Source organism: Elephantulus edwardii, unplaced genomic scaffold (genome assembly GCF_000299155.1).
Source record: "Elephantulus edwardii isolate Elephantulus edwardi_28Jun2011 unplaced genomic scaffold, EleEdw1.0 scaffold00264, whole genome shotgun sequence".
NCBI classification, from domain to species: Eukaryota; Metazoa; Chordata; class Mammalia; order Macroscelidea; family Macroscelididae; genus Elephantulus; species Elephantulus edwardii.
The window spans coordinates 1,211,484-1,226,936 of NW_006400014.1; the positions used below are offsets into that span (position 1 = coordinate 1,211,484).

The 15,453-nt window shown below is 35.2% G+C and overlaps 1 protein-coding gene across 2 annotated transcripts in view; it reads right to left on the bottom strand.

Moving 5' to 3' along the window:
- Positions 1 to 8,020: 8,020 nt before the first annotated feature.
- The window catches only part of RORA (RAR-related orphan receptor A), a 988,917-nt gene continuing 981,484 nt past the window's right edge, over positions 8,021 to 15,453 (bottom strand). Inside the window, exons 10-11 of one of the 2 annotated variants that reach the window (XM_006899640.1) lie at positions 14,774 to 14,886; positions 8,021 to 8,376 (exon numbers count right to left, since the gene is read on the bottom strand). In XM_006899640.1, the coding sequence (XP_006899702.1) occupies positions 8,212 to 8,376; positions 14,774 to 14,886 (278 nt within the window). In that variant the 3' untranslated portion in view covers positions 8,021 to 8,211. The remainder of the gene's footprint in view (positions 8,377 to 14,773; positions 14,887 to 15,453) is intronic. The other variant, XM_006899641.1, reaches the window with a different exon arrangement.

Here is a 15,453-nt window from a genome sequence, read left to right on the forward strand (position 1 = left end):
TTGATTTTTTAGGAATGCCAACAGGTCTTGATAGGATACAGGAAAGAATTTAATTAAGGTCACCACTAAATGATTTCTAAAATGAAAGTTCTTCACTCAGGTCATGGAATTGACTGAGGTCATATTAAACAAGACATCCTTTGTTGAATTTGCTTTAGAGTGGGCCCTGTTTTGCGAATGGATGTCTGTCTCCTTAATTATCATGACTATGGTGGGGGGAAGTTTCATTCCACCATCAAGCCACCAAAGATATTTAAAGCCCATGATTCCCTTAGGTGCCAATAATATATCATTTCTTAGTAAGAAAAAGGGTGGGGGGAGCAAAGTATTACTCCATTTAACTAGAGTGTTTCTTTAGGATCATGAAGGAGTAGAAAATTATTTTCAACTCAGGAGATATGGCCTAAACCAACATGTAAACACAGAGAAACGGAAAAATTTTCATATATCCATATTTATCTATATTTATTTTTGCTGTTGCATTTACTTTTAGAGATGTCAAATATCAATACTAAGGAAGTAATTTTATCCTAATTAAATACACTCTAGAATAATTTATATAATGATATTATGTATTTAAAGAGAAAAGCATGTCCCAAATCTAGCACTCTGATACAGCTGCCAGTTGGGCACAGGTAGGTGTGTGTGTATATATATATATTTATATGTATATATATATATATATACACACAAATATATAGTTATACTCAGTGAAATTAACAAGACCCAAAGGTGGTATTGTCTAAGAATAAAAGGGATTTTTGTTGTTGTTGTTGTTGTTCACAAAAGTAACTTATCTAGCACCACACATCAGAAAAACACAAAAATAGCACACTCTAGTTCTAAACAGCTATGTCTAAAATAGATTATATAGTAAAACTGGTATTATACAGCATATTGTGGTATTTGATAAACAGATAAATATTTGCACTGAGTAGGCTGTTTATAATATAACGTTTTCTTATCTATACAGAATGAAAGCCAAAAAGTTAACTGTATAGAGATGTGCAGAACAACATTAAATATTATGACTCAAAAGCAGGGACAAAGGTAAATTGAAAGAAGAGTAAGAGAGAAAATGTTTACAGGCCATTACAAGTTCTTAAGTTAATAGTAAATAAGGAATCAATTGCTCAAGTTGAAGAAAGCAGTAAACAAGAGGTTGCATTTACATGCAGATGTCTAAAATTTGTATTTTTAAAATCTATGCACAAAAGTCATTTGTTTTATTGCTTGACATTCAGTTATGGCTAGATTATTTAACCTATTTTTTTTTTGTACTTTGGAAACAAGAATATTGTTAAAGGTGCCATAAAAATGGACAACATTGAAAACGGTTTGCAAATAAACCACCTAACACTGCAGTTCTTTATACATATTAAAAGCCTTGTCTGGGGTTTGTCATATGTTAAATATATTTAAACTGGGAAAATATGTTGTAGCTTGAAGCCTCCCATTGGCCCAAACATCCAATACAAAAACACATCTCCACAAAAGGAGCAGGCAGACAATACAAGGACATTTAAAGAAGCAGCCAGCTAATGTCCTAATGCTTTAAAATTTACCACTGTTGTATATGAGATTTCAAACTACTGTGGATGAGAAGAGAATTTTGGATGCAGGAGGATGTGTACAGTACATACGAACTTCTTTTGTATGCGTGATCTCAAAGTCACTATATTGCTCAAGAACTACCTGTATTTACATATGAAATCTAGTAAATGAAAATTAAGTTCCTAGGAATAGAATTCATCCACATTAAAGTAATAATGAGTGAGAAAAGAATCATACACAAACACCGAACAGAATTTAGCTGCTCATCAAGAACAACTTAGTGGCATGTGCAGTATGTCGAAGCTCACGGCAAGCTATCTTTCATCAATACTTAAGACAAAAGTAAATGGACTCTGCTAATGCGGCAAAGCTTGCTAAATGTAAACAGCAAACACTGATTCTCTAGGCAGCTATTTAAAACATTCATATTTGCATTCTCAATCCAAGACTCCATGCTTTGTTGAATCATTGACAAAGGGCTGTTTCTATTTGGATAGAATAGTATGTCATTCATTTATAAATAAATGACTGACTGAATGTGTTTATTGCTCTAAGTTCTGAGGGTCCGGTTGAACATGGAGATCCCCCATCTCTGAAGGGTGCTGGGATGAAGCCAGGCTTCTGCGTTACATTTACACTCATTCTGAGAGCCTGACAAAACCAGTATCCTCTCAACAAATGAACAAACAAAGGTATAAATGGACTCAGGAATGAAACCAATTGCGTTGTGGAGACATTGCAAGTCAGCCTTTTCATCTCTTAAAAATAGACAACAATAGAAAAGATTCTTTCTTTAAATCTTCTGGAACCTCTTTATAATACCAGTTTTGGGGGCTTGAATGTAGGCATATATAAGAGAATTAGCAATAGCTCAAGATTTACTCTTGGAATTGCATTTCTGGTCATAATTTGTTCCACAGTATGTTTTATGGGGTTCTATCTTATCTTTACAAGTAAGAAAGGACACATTTTATAATATGTAAAAATATCAATAACCTGTGTGTACACACCCCCACACCCATTTTCCATATTTTTATTATAAAAATGACAAGGTGAAGACATCTTTTTGACCTGTCAGACATGGAAAGTTTTCCCCTGTTATCTGCTCTTAATGGCAGAAAGAAAAGATGTCATATTTCTTCTAAATATGAATTTCAGGTATGAAAGAATCAAAGCTAATATTTATACTAAAGTTAACTGGTGTTATAGAAAACAATATATTAGAATATGAGAACAGGACTATATTTAAAAAACAAAAGCTGTTACCTTAACAGCTGGTTGAAACTGCTGCTACATAGGCAAGTTTGGTTTTGTTTGTTCAACACTAGCTCTCATATAAATTTAACAGGAACTACAAATTGGGAATTAGAAGACTTATAAGAAAGGGATATTTGGGGTTATTTCTAGAAGAGGACACAACAAAAACAATAGTATTTGCTGCAACTTTAAAAATGTTTTTGTTTTACCTAACTCACAGCACTGACAGGCAACTCTGTCATCTGATTGCTAGTATTCAACAACTTCTTATCCACAGTGTGTGGAATCTGAAATAGCTTTGATGTAGAATACTATAAATATGCTCAACATGAGTAGTTTCATTATTAGAGAATAGTAAATGGAGTGCACAGGCCTGCACTTTGAGGGCTATTCTTTGTCCATTTATATTCATGTATCTTTTGAACATGCTGGCGTCATTTTGTACTGCTTTGGAAGCTATTCAGTGTTTTTAAGCACATAAGACCAAACAGTACATTAAGTTTTCAACTCCACAAGATAGGACAACGGTGAAGAGATTACACATACACACACATGCAATTCTACACAGTTCACTTGTGCCTTGGAGGGATAGTATTATTATCATCATCATTATTATTAATAAGAAAAAAAACACAATTTGTCCCAGTAGTACTGGCCACCCTGTTTGAAGAGTTTTAGAAGATCCCTGAGCACATTCTTTCTGTCTCTTACCCCAACTCCAAAATGATAGGGCTTCTATTGTTGATATTGAGATGGATTGTCATTCACAGTAAGTCAATCATAAGGTGCTTATTTACCCTTTTTGTTTTTTTTCACCAATCAGCACAAAGAACTGTCAGAAAATAACTTTTATTGTTATTATCTTAAAATAATAGCGTTGGAAGGACACACGATTTAAACAAATCAATGCTTGAAACAGTGGCTTTTAGGGTTATTATCTGGCTGCCCCTCAACAATGACAAGTGATTTCAGTCGACATTCCTTAGCCAAAAACAAAAAGGCAAAAAAAGGAAACAAAAACAAAAACTGTACAAATATGTATTTTTTTTTCCCTGAGGGATCAAGGTACACCCGCAAGTGCTCTATGTACATATTGCACTAGAGAGGAATGAAGAACGTGTGCAAAAAAGCAACAACGAGAGACGCTGACATACTACATGTGAACCTTTTCATCAAAGATTCCACTAGGTTGTTTTGCATTTTGGAATGTCGGAACACAAACATCTACTTCTTAGTCTAAAACTAAAAAAAAAAAACAAAACACCACGAAAAAACCAACAAATCAAAAAACCCACATATTTCTACTATGGCACATTCAATGAAATAAAAAGTTTTCCAAAGACAGATAGACAAATTCCATCAAGAAAATAATACAAAGTTTGTTTGTTTGTATTTTTTTTTTTAGAAAATTACATTACTTTCTTTCATTGTTTCACATTACAAAATCTTTTTTTTTCTTTACACAAATCACATTTTATTGCAGGAATATTTCAAGTGCCATCAAATATTTATAGAAGGGTTAAAAAAATAGAAGTCTCTCTAAAGTGGTCCAGACAAGGCTTTGTATAGAATAAATCTTTTTTCCCCCATCTTCTAGTTTTGATTTAAGTATTTTGAATACATTTTCTTTTCCATTGACACTTAGTAGCCTAGAAGCAGTCTGACGCACACACATCAGATGTATGCACGTGTTCACACATGCGTGCCCACACACATACACACATGCTCACCCCTCACCTGACCCCACCACCCCACCCCAAACACTCACAGAGATCTGGGTATCCACACGATAAAGAACAACCAAACTTAGAAGCAGTGTCATAGTCACGTTTCCTTAAATGACAGAGGGTGAACTAGGATGCCGAAGACTTAAAAAAAAAAAAAATCCATAGTCTTAATGCAAATTAGGATGCTGAACACTTACAAAAATTCATAGCTTTAATGCAATTTACAACCTGTCCAAAAAGCACTTTCATCTGCACTTTTGTTTTCATTGTGACCTAGGCCAGTTTTTTCACAATGTGGTACAACCGTCTGGACACCATTGTAACAGAAGGCATTTAGGCTTTCTATCAAAGCCTATTTACCCTATGTTAAAAAATAAAAAAAATGTAAAAACTGCATTACAGCGGCCAAGAGGACAATGACATAATTCCAATTCTTAAAAGACTATTGGACATTTAAGTTCAAGAAGCTTGATTTGTAAGAACCATTAAGAATAACTGTCCTGGTACCCCTAACTGTTTTTATCACACAGATGTTTCTATAATAAGGAAGAAAAAAAATGCAGAGTTTTTCCACATACTTTTCTAGACTACACATTTTTTTTAAAAAACTGAATTTATTGTTTATGTTTAGATCCCAATTTAGATCCAAATAATAGTTGTTCCCTCATTTCACTGAGCACAAATCTAGCATTCTGCTCCTATACCATCGATGTACTTTGCTCTTAGATTCCACACCCTGCTCTCCTCTCAGAAAGACCAAGCAGCAATGTCCTATTACTGGCTCTTGGTTTATCGTAAAGACAACCTCACAGGAAGTGACTGTTACTGAGAGTAGAGCACCATCATCATTATTTTTGCATTAGGTACACGCTAAATCCTTTCTGGAAGAGCAATTTCTTTTAACACTAAGTTCTCTCTCACCCTTAGAGAAGTTCAGTTACTCTCATCATCTCACAATGAACACTGAAATTAGGTTTAGTTGCTCTTTAATGCGCTAGCACCGGAGGCTGGTCATATTCAGAAAGCTTTGGTTAAAATGAAGTTAATGTACTTTAATAAAACCATCCACAAATTTAGTGAATTGGAATGACCAAAAACCAAAAAAACCCAACACACCAAATCCCTCCAAAACCAAACACCATCTACCCTCAAAGGACAAAGAATAGGGTAAAATAGACAAATAAATAACTAATCCTGGTACTCTTTTCAGAGTATAAATACTATTGATCTTTTAAAGAACTATGCTTAATTATTTTTTTAGTTGACGTAACCCTTTTGCCCCAATATAAATACTCTATGTTGACATCTTAACCTCTCTAAACACATAAAGTTTCATATATCTGTAAGAAATTTAAGTAAATATTACTCTCATCTTCTACTTATGGTTAAATTTTAACTATAATTTTGGAAAAAAAATCAGATGTTATTTAGGCTTCATACATACTTCTGTGTAAATAGTCCCTTTCCTTTTTCAAGTTCCTCTGGAAACAGGTCAGAAAATCAGTGGAGTTAAAAGCACAATGAAGGGCTCTGGGGAATGCAGTATGACCCCAGGGGCTGAATTCCTAGGCCAAATCAGGAAAGATCCCAGAGGCAGAACAATCTCTAGGATAGGGGGTTGCTTAGAAACTCCCACTTTATACCATAAGAAGATGCTTCCTTTAGAGACATACAAACATGTGCAAGCATGGCTGTGGATGTGGGATCAGAAGCTTGGATCCCCTACCAGGTGTGACTTACATTCTCTAAGTGCCTGTTGTATGTGAGTCAGAATCAACTCATAGCTCATCCTCCAGTGGGTTTTCTGAAGCTGTAAATTGCACAAGAGCAGACTGTGCATCTTTCTCCCAAGGAGCAGCTGGAGAATTCAAACTACTTGTCTTTGGGTTGGCAGCACAATTCCTTACCCACTAGGCCACCAGAGCCCTAAATGCCTAGGTTCCCAAAAGGTCACTGTGTTTCTATAATATGGACACTTGTATATTGGACTGATTCCCTTCCCCTCCCCTGCCAATCAGGGATTAGGAAGAAAAAGCAAAACAAAACACAACCAACAAAACTAAACTAATCTAAAACAAATCAATATGTCTCACTGGAACACAAAGCCAAACAATCTTCTAAATATTTAATAAAATAAATTACAGTCCACAGTTTTCTAGTGATGATAAATACAAGAGTAAATGTTTACAGCTAGCATCAACTTCATTTTTCAGGCTTAAAATATTTATTACTTAAATAAGAGAAACGGGTTCAACACTGGATGCCTCCCTCACCCTTCTAGCCATGGCTGAGACAATATGGAAAGCAATATTCTAGAACTGTAACATCTAGAGTCAGCTAGACTAGAATGAGTTCACTCTGGGATAAACTCTGATGGTTCCTAAGAACATAAACATTCAGAGTATACACTTCACGTCCACCTCAGTGGAGTGAACCTGTGCTTCAGAAAGAACAGCTTTGGGTCCTTCTTTAAAAAGCTAGATTTCAATAAATATTCTCATGATTGATTTGTTCGCCAAGTGGAGACTGGATCCACTGAACTAAAGAATTGTTGTCGGTGAGCCTTGCTCCCTTTGTCTCCGTGAGGCAACAATTCAAAAGGCTTTTTTAATCCCCTCCCCCTTTCAAATATACATGAGAGCATCAATCCACAGTACCCAGCAAACATTCAACTTGTATGAAGCATAAAGACATCTACCCTGAAATTTATCGAAAAGCAACATATAATTTAGGGAGCGTTCCATTCCTAATTCCAAATTCACGTGTGAAAAAAATGAAAAGAAAAACGAAACAACCCGAAAGCTCAACATCATGATTTCTAGATATGACCAGCCTGTCTTTTAAAAGTAATTTTGTAAACAGCAGCATAAATCCCTCCCGACGTACCTTCCAAGCCTTCTCAGTTAAACTTGTGTTTCTGGTGCACATGCGACACGACAGTGAACACGCTAGTATTTAATTTAAAGAAAAAAAGGTGCAAAATGAAAGTGCCTTATCAATTCAACAGGAAAAGCTACACCAGTAACTACATTTTATATTAATTAAAACAATATATAAACAATATCTCTTTTAGCTATATATAGTCTTCATGCCCATTTACCCTGTAATATATTATAATGCTATTGTTGCTAGTGCTATGGACCCTTTTCATGCCATCCTGCCAACTGGCAATAATCGGTGAAAAATAAAAACAAAACAAACAACGAAAAAAAAAATAACAACAACAAAACTTCCTTCATGAAACAAAGAGCAAGTTGTGCAAAGTAATGCCGCAACCTCCGCTATGCACACCAGCCACCGATTATTGCTGGACTCTTGTTACTGACAGATTGGTGATGCTGTAGAAAGTCTGTGGGCAGTGAGCTACAAGAAAAGGAAATCTTCCGACTTTAGTACCCTCCTTCTGTGTAAACAGAGGTCAACGATCAAGAAGTCGAGACAGAAAAAGGGTCCATATCTGTAGGCATAATGGAAATCATATGCATGAGAAAAACAAGTTCAACTTTTATTTGTTTTCATTGTTTCCCCTCCTTTGCCTGACCCCGATCACCAAAAGATGTGCAGTGTGTTGGCGCTCCAGGTCTGTGCAGGGCCATATAAAGTGTCTTGGTTAATTTTTGTTTGTTTTCCACGTTTGTACTTCAGACATTCTAGAAGTGCTCAGATGATACATTTACCCATCAATCTGCATCGCTGGCTCAAATTCTGAAGTGAACAACTCCTTGTATAATGGAGGAAAATGAAGTCGCACAATGTCTGGGTATATTGCTTTAAATGCCATTAGCTTTTCTGTATGTCGTCCACATAAGGCTCTTAATGTAGACACCTTGCATATTAACTGTAATTGGAAGAGAAGACACATTGTCAGGAGAGATCAGCCATGAGAATCAACAAGCAAGGAATCTGGATGGTCTTTACAACATTGGATAGCATGGTCTTTGCATCAATGGATAGCACTATACATATGCAAAACACCTGTTTCAACATAAAAGAATCCTCTTCAGGGTTTAAACTGGATAGCATTGGATATCATAAAGCCAACTTAAACATCCAGTAACGGAGCATGGTCAAAGTAAATATCAATGCAGTTATATTGTGAAGCACCAGATATGCATATACATGGAGGTATAACTCAAGGGTAGAGCATTGGACCCCAGGTAAACATTAAATACAATTTTGAAGATGAATAATAGCACAAACAAGGTGTTCATAAGTCAAAGTGGGCACAGCTTGCTAATAGCAGTTGTAATATCTCTCGCCACTCCCTTCTATTCCAATATGCTTCCTGTTCAACCATTCTTTCTTTCCTGCCCTCTGACACTTCGGGGCATGCACGTGCATGTGGCGTGTGTGTGTGTGTGTGTGTGTGTGTGTGTGTGTGTGTGTGATACTTGGGGTGAGAGAAAAGGACAAGGGAGACTTCATGAGTAGCTGAGAATGTTTACATAGTCCACAGAGGTTAAGAACTAGTCAATTCTGATGTAAAATGTTTCTTCTCAGAAAAGAGCTTTGTCCATTGCAAAGAAAGTCTGTGTTTGAGCAAAAGGCCCTAAGTAAAACCCAAACCAAATATGTTAAAAGTCCTAGACTGAACTGTCAGCACTGACAATTTATCAGCAGAGATAATAACACGACTTGTAAAAAATGCTTTGTAATTGAAACACCATACAACTGCAAAATTATTTCAACCCAGAACAATCCTCTTCAAGGATTAATTACTTTTGATAGATTTTGTCCATGCTTAGGGATTCTCGAAAATAAAAACCACCTAATGTTACATTTAAAGAGCTCTGGTGGCACAGTGGTTAAATACTTGGCAGCTAATAGAAAAGTTGTCAGTTCTAATCCACCAGTGTGTTCTACAGGTGAGAAAAGAACTAGTGATTAGTTCCCATAAAGATTACAGCCTCGGGACCCTACAGGGCAGTTCTACTCTGTCATATACGGCCTCAGTGAGTTGGGATTGGCTCGATGGAACACAACAATAATAGTATACTCGCACTGGGGCAAGAAATGGAGGAGAGTGAAGCTTCTAATAGTTCTTTTCCATTTATTCCCCAATTACGCATTTTACAAAATCAGAACAGTAATTAAACCTCCAACATCTGCTTTTCTGTCCTTAAACCTCCTAACTATCAGAGGAGAAAACAAGAGACAACTTCAAATAATTCTCTTGAACAATGTAACATAAAAAAACAATCTAAGAAAGAATAGAGATTATTTTTCTAAGACCAATTACACATTAATAGTACTAGCACTGAAGAACATGAGCATATTTTAAATTGATATCCTAATTATACTTTTATTGTGAAAGATGATAATTATGAAAAAATAAACTTTATGCTTGAAAAAAAGTCTTTTTATTTTATATTGGTCTGCATACAAATTTCATACATATTGTATTTCTTTTATAGCCTTTGTGTTTCACACATTCTTTCATTCCTGTTTTGTTGTATATGATCATTCCTATACACTGTGCATTATAAAATGAATCATCATGGATCTCTGCCCACTATTATTACCCTGTTATGTTTTTAATACAGAGGAATAAAAAGTTGATAAAGAAAGTAATTTACTGTGGGTTACTAAATACACCCCTTTTATTCCTCTTCTGCAATATTTGTCCTTATATAATTGGCTTATTTAATTTAGTAAACTGTTTTCATCTCCCTGATGACTTCATTTTAGGCGAAATGACCAAGTAGTATTCCACTGTATATATTTACCACATTTTGCCTATCCATTCATCAGATGATGGGTAGGCTGTTTCCACCTTCTGGCTGCTGTGAATATTGCTGCAGTGAACATTTGTGTACAAGTCTCTTTTTGAGTCTCTGCTTTTAATTCTTCTGAGTATATATCTAGGAGTCGGATTGGTGGGCCATATAGAGTCCTAGTTTTAGATATCTGAAGAACTATCAATGTCTTCCACAAGGACTGTTCCATTTGGCATTTCCAAAGCAACAGAGAAGATGAGCAATTTCCCCATATCCCTGCCAACATTTGTTTTTCTGTTTTATTTTGATCATAGAATCAAACTGTATCTCATTCATTGTGGTTTCAATTTGTATCTCTCTGATGGCTAATGATAAACTGTTTTTATTGCAAGTGTGTTTGATGGCCGTTTGAAATTTTTTGATAATGTCTTTTGATGAAGAAAATTTTTTATTTTATTTTATTATTTTGTGTGTGTGTTGTGTGTACTGTCAAATCAGATCTGACTGGTACAGGAGGAGACTGTTCCTCCTTCTCCAGCAGAGCATCTGTTGAATTTGAAACGTGCACCTCTGGGATTGCACTACACCTTGCCACTAGGCCACCAGAGCTTGCCAATGATGAAGAAAATTTTTAAAAAAATTATGAAGTTTCACTTATTTTGTCTTTTTTTGTGCTTCTGCCATTATTATATGTAATCCATTGCTAAAAGCTAGACAGCATTTTTCTGTTTATTCTAAGGCTTTTATTATTTTAGTTTAAAAATTTAGGTTCGGAATACAATTTAAATGTGGTTTTGTATTTTTCTATACATGAAAATTCAATTTTCTCAGCATAATTTAGTAAAGACTTTTCTTTCTCCTTTGAATGGATTTAGGACATTTAAAAAAACTTAGTTGGTCATAAATGTGTTTATTTCTTGACCTTCACTTATATTCCATTGGTCTATGTGTTTACTGCTACACCAGTCCCAGGATATTTGATTACTATAGCTATATAGCATTTTTGAAAATCAGGGACCATTTTCCTGGTATTCTTCTATTTCCACATTGTTTTAGCCTCTTACTATTATTCCATCTAAAGTTGAGGGCTGGTTTGGTTGTTTTGTTTTTTTTTAATTTTTGTAAAGGAGAGGGTTAGAATTTTTATCAGAATTGTATTGAATCTACAGATTCTTTGGGTAGTATGGACACCCCTTTGGACAGTATGGATGCCTTAATAATACTAAGACTTCAAATCCATGAACATGGAACATTCCATTTGTTTAAGTCTTCTTTAATTAACTTTCAGAACTATTTTATAATTTTCATTGTATAAGTCCTTCCTGTCACTGGTTAAATTGATTCCTAGCTATTTCATTCTCATGGATGCTACTGTAAATAGAACTGCTTTCCTAATTTAGTTTTCAATTTCTTACCCAACTGATCACCTTGTACTCTACACTTATGCCAAATTCTTCTATTAGCTCTAGAAGTATTCTATGGACTCTTTGGGATGTATTCGATATAGGATATCACTCATGAATAATCCCTATATTCCTAGCATCATTATATTTCTAATCTGGATAACTTTTAACTTATTTTTCTTATCTAATTACTTTGGCTAAGACTAGACAACGTTGAATAGATGTGGTGAGAGTAAGCAGACTTATTTTGTTAGAAATTTAATGAGAAAAACTCTTAATCTTTCTCCATTTAATTTGTAGGTTACTGGCTTTTTTGTATATGCCTTGAATCATTCTAAGGAATGTCCCCTCTATTCCAATCTTAAGATTTTCATCAAGAAAGGCTGTTAGGTTTTGTAAAATGGTTTTTCTTCATCTATAGAAATGATCGTGTGATTCTTTTCCATTGTTTTATTGATGTGGTATATCTTTATTGATTTTTATAACCTTGAACCATTCTTGCATTCTTGGAATAAATACCACTTGGTCCTTTAATATACTGCTTGCTACTACTTTGTTGAGGATTTTTGCATCTATATTCATGAGAGAGATTGTAGTTTTTGTTTCTTGTGGTATCTTTATCTGTTTTGCTTTAGTGAATTAATAAGGGAGTATTCCTTTTTCCCCTATCCTTTGGAAAGAGTTTAAACAGTATTGTTGTCATTTTTTCCATATGTTATAGAGTTTCCAAATGGACCTATGAACCTATTGGTCTGAGACTTCTTTTCTGGAGGGGTAGTGTGTGTGTGTGTGTGTGTGTGTGTGTGTGTGTGTGTGTGTGTACACTGTCGAATCAGATCCAGTTGGCACAGGAGGAGATTGCCCCTCCTTCTCCAGAGGAGCACCTGGTGGATTTAAAATGCATGCCTTTTTGCTACTAGGCCACCAGAGCTCCCTAGGAGGGGTACTTTTTAAGATCACGGATTTGATCTTGTAATTGCTATGGGTCTGTTGAAATTTTATATTGACTCAATTTAGGTAGACTGTGTGCTTTTCAGATTTTGTTAATTTAAACTAGGTTATGTGGAGTTGTGCTCCTACCCAAAAGGCAGTGCCTCTCTGGCATTCTGAATCTTCCATTTGTTCTTTGGAATAAAAATGAGCAATCTAATCCCTTATGATTTACAGCTTCCAAGATCCCACCAGCAGGTCAAGCCATAAATTAGCTCTTTCTCTTTGGGTTTGATCTAGTTTTTTTAAATTCAGTTGTTCATCATATTCTAATTTTCTTTCTTTTTATCAGGTCTTCTCTTTAATTGTTAATTTTAGGTTTTTTTATCATCTTTTTAAAATTTTCTACTAGTTATTTTACAAAATTCAAATATATTGTTTTTAAGAACAAATTCTTTCAATTTCCCTCACGCCGCCCCCATCAAATTATACAACCCCATGATTAATCCTCCCTCCCCCTGCACATCCTCATTCCTCTGCTAAGTCAACTAACTCAGTATCACAAGGATAAATACAGTATAAAATCATTATTGTAGAATGAGTATAAGGATCCAAGAGGGGTGGGAGAGGGTGGAAGTAGAGGGATGAGGTGGCGGTTGTTGTTGATTGCCATTGAGTCGAGCATGACTCATAGTGACCCTATGAAAAAAAGGCCTGAAGCCTTTCTATAACTATTGTTATTTCTCTTAAGTTCATTGAGTTTCCAGAGGCATATGGTTTAGGAAGTGGATGCCACTCCTCCTTCCAAACTTGTCGTAAACTGGGAGCTCTAACAAACACTGTCCACCATGGGTAACTATTATGGCATTTGACACCACAATGGCACAAGGTTCAGTATCACAGCAACCCCAGGTTACCACAGTACAACAAATTGACAGAAGAGTGCTGTACCACTTATAATAATGTTCCTCCAAAATATAAAGCAGTAGGCCAGAGTCCAGTTGCTAAAATGTGGGCTGTTTTGTTTTGGTTGAGGATAGGTGGTGTGGAATGTTTTGCTGTTTTTTATTTAAGCCTTTTGTTTAGAGTCAACAAGACCTCATGGAGTGCCTTTGTATTGAAGTCCAGGCCCTTATCTCCAGCTTGAAGACTGGGTAAAGCAGCTGGACTAATTTTAGTTATTTATGGATTTTCTTTTCTTTCTCCGTCTAGCAAACAATTTGTCAGTTTTACTACTCCGTTCAAAGAATCAACTTCTGATTTTATTGACTATCTCTATTGTTTCTCTGTTTTATTTATTTATGCTCTGATTTTTGTTAATGTATCTTTTCTATTAGGTTAAGACTATTCTCTTTCTAGTTCCAGGAGTTGTCAAATTAGGCTGTTAAATTTGAAATATTTCTTCTTCTCTTTTTAATGTACAAGCATTTATTGCTGTAAGGTTCCCTTTTGGCACTACCTTCATTGCATCTCATATGTTTTGGTATGTTGTCTTTTTATTTTAGTTTGATTCTAAGAACCTTGTGACTTCTCTCTTGATTTATTATTTGACCTCCTGTCAATTTAACAGTGTATTGTTTAATTTTATTATTAATGCCTTTAATGCAAGTGTTAACTTTGTCATTGTTAGTTGTTTTTGAGTCAACTCTGACTCTAAAAACTGACCTTAATAACAACAGATCAAAACCTTGCAGCCTCCTGCAGCCTCTTTACAATCTCCACCATGTAGTCAGTCACTGCTTAAATCCATCTTGTTCAAAGTCTTCCTTTCTTTTCCTGACCATCTTTTTTTCCATTTTGGAATTAATATTAAAGCATATAGTTGGTTAAATCTTTCAGCCTCTCATTTATTTTTTTCTCCTAAATTCAGTGCAGAACATTAACTTTATGACACATTTTGATGGAACAGGAGGAGGATTTCCATATGTACTATAACTGCTATTTTTTTTTAAACTTCTCAGTTATTGCAGGATACTTTGTAAGCCAGGATAATAAATAAGAATTGAATCTGAACCATGAATTTAATTTGAACAATGAAACTGAAAACTACTTCTTCAGTAGCCTATTGCTTCTAGATACTCTTGAAGGCCCATCAGAGGAACTGTTTTTCATGTAATAAGGGCAGTGGGAAGCATGATCTTGGAATAGTTCAGGCTCTGCCCACAGTGAAGCCCTCGTGTCTTACCTTTGTTAGTATCCCATCCTCTCGGTGATTCTTCTGTAGGACATGTTGAAGAGCTAGCTGAATTTTCTGTTGCAGCTTTTCAATTTTTACCTTTTCCTGTAGCCATGAGCGATCTAAGTATGAAAAAAGGACACGTTTTAGTATTCTTCCAACATGATGTTGAAACACTTCATTTTTCTTTTGACTTTTAGAAGCAGATTATCCCATCACAATGCCTATTTAGAGACTAACAGGCCAGTTTCCACTCTTTCAAAATTTGTTCCTACAGAAGTTGAAAACGGATCTATGACAGCTGTAAAATAGAATTTTAACATTTTCATGTCTACTGATGCTTAAAGGGAAGAAGGCTCTTCCCCTTTCAAAGGAATAGCTATTTAATTTTAAGATCACACCTGCATGTGTGCAAATGAAACCACCAAGGCCCCTCAAGCCTTCCTAATAATTACATTTCTGAATGAAATCCTTATATAAATCCTGCTAACTCTTCAGGCAAATATGAGAATTTCATTATAATCCAAGGCAACTAAAAATGCCAACAGAATTTCAAGTGAGTTGTTTAGGACAAAGTTTTTATTTGTAAGAATACCAAATAGAAGATGGTAAATTTGCAGAACTGATTATCCCCAAGAGGCAAGATTGGTTGAAAACAGATTAAATTCAGATGAATTGTGGATGACATT